The sequence below is a fragment of the Thalia democratica genome, chromosome 7 (assembly GCF_965202585.1).
Source record: "Thalia democratica chromosome 7, ktThaDemo2.hap1.1, whole genome shotgun sequence".
Taxonomy (NCBI): Eukaryota; Metazoa; Chordata; class Thaliacea; order Salpida; family Salpidae; genus Thalia; species Thalia democratica.
The window spans coordinates 7,322,320-7,331,276 of record NC_139171.1 but is presented as its reverse complement, the minus strand read 5'-3'; the positions used below and the strand labels follow the sequence as shown (position 1 = coordinate 7,331,276).

General features: G+C 26.4%; 1 protein-coding gene across 1 annotated transcript; it reads right to left on the bottom strand.

The window, feature by feature from the left end:
- Positions 1-2,823: 2,823 nt before the first annotated feature.
- On the bottom strand, positions 2,824-4,803 carry LOC145840514 (uncharacterized). Its single transcript, XM_082947799.1, has 2 exons — positions 4,596-4,803; positions 2,824-3,512 (listed from the first exon to the last, which is right to left on the bottom strand). The coding sequence occupies exons 1-2, from the start codon at positions 4,777-4,779 to the stop codon at positions 3,271-3,273; spliced, it is 426 nt and encodes a 141-aa protein (XP_082803925.1). The 5' UTR covers positions 4,780-4,803; the 3' UTR covers positions 2,824-3,270.
- Between the last annotated feature and the right edge of the window lie 4,154 nt (positions 4,804-8,957).

The following is an 8,957-nucleotide window of genomic DNA, read 5'->3' as shown; positions in this document are numbered from 1 at the left end:
AAAAACTACTATGCAACAAGTAAAGCGTATGACTTTTTTTTTAAATTGTTTAAAGTGAAAATAAAAACCTTTATATAGAACAAGCAGGAGCAACAGCTCAAACCGCTCCGCCCCCATCAGACCCTACAGAAGAACCCATCCTAGAATCAGCCCAGGTTGTAACCAGAGAGGTCGAAAACACGGCTGTGGAAAATATTGGGCAGATCGGATCGGAAGCCGGTAATAACAAGCGGAAAAGCATAGCAGGGCAATACTTCGGTAAAACTCGCGCAATTATCGACTAAAGTGTTTACGAGAACAATAAAAATTATAATTGGTTTGCTTTTTTACACAGTTTTAAAGTTATTCATTTTAGATTTTTTTTTTACTACATAACATTAAATAGTTGTGTTTATTGTATTTTAGGTAAGAAACTCTAATATTTTCTGTGATTAAAACACTGATTGTATCATGCTTGTAAGAATAACGCGTACTTTATTTAACAAACACTCATTACTTTTTTGTGCATTTTTTTGCTTTCAACTTACATATTCAGTTTACTGTTCACAAAATAAGTCGATGCATTGATTTTTTAATCGTCATTTATGTAAAGTAAATAAGTTGTTTTTATAAATATAAACATAGGTTAATATAGTTTTAAAACCTTTGAGCGTGGCTTTTTTAAAGTTCTACTAAATTTAAGTAAATAAAAAAACTTAATAAACAAGAAAATAAAGTTTATCAACAGTTTGTTAGATAAAATTTATCGTGTTCGTCTAAAATTAGCAAGGAAAAAAAATAAAAAATGTTTAGTTACATTTGCAAAGTTAAGTACCTTTACTTGAAAAACAATTTTATGCTTTAAGGTTTTTTCAGTTAAAAGAATTGGTTTAATCTTCTTTATGATTGGTTTAATTAAAATGATATGGTTTGAAATAAGCTTATTCTGTAAAATAAGTTATAAAAAGCGTTTTAAAAACAAAATAAAACAATCAAAAATTATTTTCGTTGTAAACTTCAGTGTTTTTATCAAAAATAAGCCCACACATTTCATCAGGAAATTCTATAGAAAAACACTCCAGCGTACTTTGAAAAAAATATGGTTTGAGTTGTTGAAGTTAAACTTATAAAATTTGTTGTTACGTTGAAGTGACAACAAAAGTACTACCATTCAGGATTTTTTACACAGCGTAATATTCTTACTTGGCTCTGGACTTTTGTGTCATGTGTTGTTTTGAAACGCGGTAAAAGCTTAATGATGAGTTAATTCTACTTTGGTGTGGGTAATAAACAGAATTATTACTGAAAACTTTGAAATTTGCGACAACAGAATATTCCAAGTTCCCAACCTGCTTTTAAACCACAAACTCGGTGTTGAAAACGCCGTTTTTAAACTTTAACTACTGCTTTATAGATACGTACTTTTTATTAACATCGAGGTATACCATGTTAACTTGAAAATAATTGAAGTCACTTTTTATATTGCTTATTTGTATTAGTTATGTTTTCTTTTCTTTAAAACTGCCAAAATTAACGATTTACTAAACTAATTTTAAAACCATTAACTTTTGTTTTTTCTATAAATCACATTTTTGGAATATTTTCAAACGGAGAGTTTAATACAAAAACAAAATAAGGTTTTTTTGACAATTTCTTTATTTTTTGGGTTGAATTTAAAGCATCGGTGTTATTAAAAGTTATTACATGTCAAAGTGAAAAGGATCTTTTTAGTAAAAATAAACACTTCAAATACTTATATCACTTCTTTAATTACTCAAAAAAAATGTAGTATAAGTTTGTTTGTTTAGAATTGACAGTTTAATTAACAAAGTTAAGCTTTGATTCAATAAATTTTGATACTATAACTTCTGATATTGCACAAGTAAAAACTTATGAACTCTTTTCAACATGTAATATACAAGAAAATTACTGAAAATTTGAACTAAATTCTTAAAAATATTTTTGTTTTATACATGTAGTGTAGAACAAACATGTATATCGTATAAGGAAATGAATACAGTGAAGTGTTAACAATTCATCAAATTTGCAAACAACTTACGTACTAAACTTTATTGAAAATACTTCCTTCTAATTTGTAAAGAAAATGTTTTATGCAGAAAATCTTCTTAAGTTTTAACCAGTTTAGTTTGCTTCTTCTCTTAAAACTAAGTTGAGTTTTTTGAAAATTGAAAACAACCTTTTGTATATAAACACTTTTAAAAACCGGCTGTAAACAAGTTTTACGCTTATAAAACGTATAAGCTTATTCTAGCGAAAAACACTTTAAGTTAGTTTTTCTTTTTGACTACTTTTGAGAGTAAAATCAAATAAAGTAGTTAAAGTAAGTTAGATAAGTACGATATTATCAATTTGTTGTAGTCTAGTTTGAAAAAAGTACATCAAGGTGTTGTATAGCTATTACGTCATATATTTTTACAAAGCGACTATGTTTATTGGTTAAGTATTTTAGTTTTAAAATAAATTTTATTTAAACAACTAAGTAATGAAAAATGTTGTTGTTTACAAAAAAGAAGTTTTATATACATTGTATGTATACAAATCAGTTTATAACTACATTGTTAAAATAAATCTAAATAAAATAAGTGTACTATACGAGCACTAAAAAATACATTAAACTATTTCTTTTTTAATAGTAATGAACATTAAGTTTTTCAATAATAATTATTAAAAGCATTGTACTTATTTTAGTTTTTAGTATTTCACAAGGTTTTTTTAAATGCTCAAAGCTATTTTTTAACAATTAGATGATAATGAAACAAGCTTTTAAAACATGACGGTCTATAAAATACTTTAAATTTAAAAAATATATATTTATAATAAAAGTTTAACTGTTTGTTCTTATCTAGTATTTTACAATCAATCAGCAAAGAAACATAAAATAAAACGTTATGAACAATATTTTTTTTTTGTGAGCTATATTGTTGAATAAAAATATTAAAATCAAATAACAGCTTAGGAAACTTTTTACAAATTACTTGTTTTTTTTCCAGTTTACGTCTAACATGAGCCAATAAACGTAAAATAAAATAAATGAAAAAAAAAATCTGTGTGAGCTACAGTCGTAAATGAGTTTATAAAGTACAAAATACTAGTTTAAGCATTTTTATACTTAACAAAAACTATTTAATTTTACCCAGTATAAACCAAATAGTTCGCCATAAATTAACAAAAAAGATTATAACAATAATAAAGCAGTAACATATTGGGATTAATCATGTTTGTTGAGTAAGAATATAAGTTGTGTAAAAATTCAAAAAATTCATAAAACAATTATGCTCCATCTTCGCCGGTGTATTGCAAGCAATTGGCCACCAAACACTGGTAACATTTCGGGTACTTGATCTTGTACTTCCTCGGTCCCAAGTTCTCCTCCCCTGACGGACAGTCGTTAGCACAGTTGGAACTCATGCACTGCCTCGCTTCTTCGAAACACGTCCTCTTGCACGTGAAGCACGTCTTCTGTCCCCCGTTGCATTCTTTCAAGCATTCTTTTCTCTCCTTTCCTTTGGTGGCTGTTTGTTTATATAAATGTTCACTGTAATTATGTTTATGTATAAGTGATTATATTTTTGATTGAAATAGTGATTTAAACTGTAAAATTAAAATTTTAAGCATTCTTTTCTTTCTTTTCATTTGGTAGCTATTTGTATTATGCATAAGTAAGAATTATGTTCAAATCGTTGATATAGATAATGACTTATACAATAAAGTAAAAGCTTAAGGTATTAGTTTATTTAGACTTTATTTTCTCCCTTTAAAACTTAGTTAACGTTTTTTTTTAAGTTACTGTATTACTTTTAGTTTTTCCATTTAGTGCTAATTTTTTAGAATAAAATTAGTTTACATTATATTGTTTATTTTAGGAAAAAAATTATATATTTTTTTGTATATTAGTGTTCGTTACCTTATTCATTTAAGTAGTTCTCCTAGCAATTTTTTTTAAGTTTTGTTCAAGTTCCTTTTTAATATTTTTAAGTGGAAACATATTTTAAGCAGTAAATTTAAAGTGTAGTTTTTTAAAAAAAGATTTTTTTTTAATTTTGCTTTACTAGTTACATAAAGTTTTAGTAATATTTTTTTAATTTCACTTATTAAGCGTTATTCAAGTATTTAAAATTCGAGACCGGGTACTTAAAAGTTTAATTGGTTCACTAAAGCTTTTTAGTTTTCTTTGAATTGCTTCATTAAACTATTATCAAACGATAACTTTACTTATTTCAAAAAAATGAAAAATTAAAATCGTACAGAAGTGTTTAGATATTTCACTTACAACACTTATAACTTTATGATACAAAGTTGATAATTTATTTAATAAAACTTTAGTACTTTAAAAATTGCCTTACAGTTTGTATTGTTTGACGTTTAAAAAATGCTTTATAAACATTGCTGATCTTGAAACAGTTCAAATTTAAAACCAAACAGTCACGTTTAGTGTGCTTGAAGGTTCAGACACATATTTATCAAAAATAAATATCTTATCAAGTTCAAAAATGAGTATTTTTTACACTTGGTTTAAATAAAAAACAGCTTAATTCAATTTACTTTTGATACACCTTTGTTTTTAAACAAAAACAACTTGATTTAATTAAACTTACATTTCATGCATTTTTTCTTGCAACTTTTGTTGACATTGCACTCGTCTTTACACTTCAGGCCGCAAGCAACACCCGGTAGCCTCTTTCCTTGCTTCTTGTTCTTATTCTTACCTGCCTTGCCCGCTTCTGTTAGCGTGGCAAGTAGGAACATGCACAGTACGAGCGTGATCAGTGTGAACTTCATTATAATGTTTTAATATGCTGTCAAAAACTTTTTTTTACTTAAACCGTAACTGTACACATAATTAAACTGTCAAATCATTGAAGTGCGACTCGGAATTTATCGTAATCAGTGTGAACTTTATTTCAACTTATAAATGCTTTCACTTTTTTTTATAATTCTTAAAACTTTCAACTTTAAGTGAAATATTTTTTTTTGAAAACTTGTTTAACAGTAGTATAAACATAGTTGTTGTAAGTATGCAAACAAAAATAATGAGTAAAATAACTACGGCTTGTTCTTATCTCGTAACGATTGATCAGTTTTTTTTATAATTGTAACTTGAAAAACACTTTTGAAAATCTTTACAGATTGTTTTCTGAGTAAAATACTTTACCAAATATAAAGTATTTCTATAATCAGCTAGTATTTTTTTATATAAAAGTTTTCCAAAAATTCAAAACAATATTCTTTTTCTCAGCTGAAATGAGTATGATGATAACTTCTTTTTAAAGTAAACAATAAAAACTTTGAATGCTTTGAAAACAAATTTATAATATGTTTGTTTTTTGAAAACTTAATTCACTAATACTTTTTAAATACTTTTTTGTCCGCTCCATAACCTCCTATTACATCAAACACATTTTTAAACATGAGTTTTGAATAAATACCTAATTTCTTGCATTTCTTGATACATCTGCAATCGTGTTTGCAGCACCATACATAAAATCGATTATGACGCACATTTTCGAAGAAAAAATCGGTAGTGACGCTCATTTCCGACTTTTCAAAGTTTTGTATAAAAATAGTTCTAAATTTAATTCATTTAAAATACATTCTATATATTGCTTATTTCCTAGTTTTGTGTTGAAAAATTTCTATAAACTGAATTCTATAAAATACTTTTTCTATACTGTTTATTTCTGTCATTTCCCAGTTTTTTATGATAAAAATTATTCTAATACTTTGTTTCAGATAATGTATATTCAGAACTGCTAAAAAGCAAACACATTTAAATTGCACTCTTTTTTGGCTCAAATTGATAAAACATTATGAATTCATACTTGAAAATATTAAATATAAGTTGGTTTATGTGGTTGATGTTTTTAAAAATATACCCATCAGTAAGTAGATTTTTTTTTTCAACAGTATAGTCTTATCAGTTTCTATTTTATAAGGTAATCTTGTATATTTTCTTACCTGCTAAGTAAACAGTGGTTTAAAAGAAAATATCGATAAGTACAAATTCATAACTGAATCTAACTAAGTTTATTAGTTTTAGGTAAATTATTTTTTTAAATTAAAGTTATTGTACGTGAACTCAGCTTAATCACTAAACTTTTTTCAAAAATCTTAGATAAAAAACTATCTTTTTTTTCATTAACACAATAGTTAAAAAGTTATAGCACGTATTCATTATTTTAAATAAATTTTTGAAACGTTCATGCAGTTGTTTCAAGCACTTCAAAAACATTGCGATCTTAGTTTTAGTTAAAGTTTAGTTTTGATAAAGTAGACTAAAGTAGATAAAGTAGACTAAAATAAATGCAATGTAACAATAAGAAAAAAGCAATACTTTGATTTATTTTATAGTTTTGTGCTAAATAAGAAGACAAAAATTAAAAAAAAATTTTGCTTCCTTTTGTCTCTTTAAAAAACGGTTCAAAAAATCATTGTATAACATTTCATTTTTAAGTTACGTTTAGTCCTTCAAATATTTCTTAACCTAAAAAGCTTTATGTACATGAGTCATTGTTTTAGCACGCTTTCTTGAAAAGGTAGTAAATCATTTAGATTACTATCAAGAACAACAAACAAGTTTACTGCAATATACATTGTTATCCCAGCCTGAACCTAATTTACGGATACAAGCTTAACTTAATTTTCGACGTTGTATGTTTTAAAACGTACTTGGTATAACTAAACTTGCAAAAGTTTAAAAATAATAAAAAATACAAGAACACCCTTAAAATATAAACTGAACTTATAAGAAACTTTTAGAAAAATGACTTGAATCGCCTATTACCCACTAGGAAAACCTTTAGGTAAATTAAATACTTTTAAACTTAACATAAAAAGCACCTGTACAAAATACATTTCTAAATCTCAGAGTTTTCAAACTAATTTTAATAATCGGACATTTTACGGATTTCAAAAAGCTGACCTCCTTTCATTTATCATCGTCATTTTTCTAACTAATTGTTCATTTTATTTTCCGCCCCTCACCAGCTATCGCTCACCTTCAGAAACTCTGCCATAGCTATATCTAACTTGGGTTTTAAATCTAGCTAAACTTAACTTGTAAACTGTTACAACCCGCAATGTACAAAGCCAGCAAGCAAGTTTCAACACGCTTTACTATCGAACTAAAAATTGTGCATTCGCGGCAGAGCTGAGACTGGAATGAAAACTTTCAGCACTGCGATTTTTTATAACTGATATTTGCAACGATTGCAGAATGCAACGTGGTTAAGTATATACTTGCTGCAATGCTTTCATCTTTGCAGCTTTCATGATAAGTCATGCGGCAATATCTTTCTGACGTATTTTTCCGAGAACATCACGTTATTAATAACTACTTATTATCATATGCTTCTAAACCACGCAGAAAATTTATAAGCTACCTATTGTTAATTATAAACCTCATGTTGTAGATAATTTCGTTAAAATAACCATTAGCAATGCCAAAGCGAAAAGCAAAGTATTTCTATTTTGTTGTGTTTATAACTTGTTTTGTTTATTACCTTACATAAGCTCTATCTAATACGACATCTTATAACATTTCTGCAAAGCCTTAACTTTTGTATTGAAGCGTTAAGTACTTATTACGTGTAATTCTGAGAATGCACTATTGAGAAACGTTTAATACTGAGAAAAATGACTAATCCATGTATCATGAGATGCATTTAAAATGTTTTTGAAGCTCAAAGAATTTCTTAAAACATCAAGTTCATTATTTTATTTGTAAAACCTAAACGTTTCTTGTTAGTTTTTGTAAGAAATTACAGGAAGAAGCTTTTTGATAACTTTTATCCATAGTGTATGAATTAAAAACACTATCGTAAAACTTTCTAGCATTATTTTAATAAGCCTAGTTTAGAAACCTTATTTTAACTGTCTAAATTATTTATAGTTATAATGATGCGCGCTGTCATCGTTTCATAATGAGTAGAATTTCTAAACGTGTAACAGATTGTCGGTTGTGTCAAGTAAGATTTTGATAAAGTAAAAGCTTCTGACTTTAAAACAAAACTTGATAGTTACTTTTACAACTAGATTTTATAGTTCTAAAAGTTCATTTAAGTCTTTTTTTTGTTAAATAATATCAGTTTAGTGACATTGATAAGTATTAGTAATAATTGTAAATAAAAGCCTTTATTATAATTAATTTATAAAATAAATAACACTATAAATAGTTTAATTGACTAGTATTTTGACGGTATACTGAGCTATATAGTCAATTAGGGAAGTTGTTTATTTCTTTACGAAGTACAATCGCTGACAATTTTAATTTCAGAAAAAAAAATAAACGAACTAAACAAAAAAAATTATTCAACCTACAATAAACTTTGAAACTTTCAAATCACGGCATAATATAGAAATCGGAGAACAAATAGTACTATAAATAACTTCAACGATGGAATACAATTGCAATATAATTAACTCAGGAAATTGTTTATGACGTTGATACAGATTTGTCGAAGCTTTTAGTTACATTTGATACTACCCATTTTTTCAAAAATTACCTTTTACAAATTTTATAAAAGAAAAATACTAGTTTCACTGAATTTAACCATCACTTTTAAAACTGTAAAAACACAACAACGGAATAATAAGAATTGTAAACTTATTTGAACATGAAAAAATTTACTAACTTTAATAAGCTGCATAAAATAAAAACAAAACTTAGGAAGATTTATTTTGTTTTTTTATGTTTAAAACAAAACAGAAACTGTTAGTTATCAATCAATTCAAAAACAACGAAACAATATGAAACGCTAAAATGTCACAATTAGTTTAAATATGACTAATCGTAAAATAAAGTACGTTCTAATAGTACATACATAATAACCTGCTAGTAATAAACGCAAGTCAGTCAAGTCAAATTATGGTTATAATTTATAAATACCTTTATTAAATTCTTAAGATTTAGCCTCAGATGTTGCTTATTATGACAAATTGGTGTATAGTTTAATTTTCAC

Bases quoted from the DNA above. Each gene is read 5' to 3' on its own strand.
- LOC145840514 (XM_082947799.1), bottom strand. From the start codon at position 4,779: ATGAAGTTCACACTGATCACGCTCGTACTGTGCATGTTCCTACTTGCC. The intron at 3,513-4,595 runs GTAAGTTTAATT...ATAAACAAACAG, and splicing joins CAAGAAAAAATGCATGAAAT to CCACCAAAGGAAAGGAGAGA.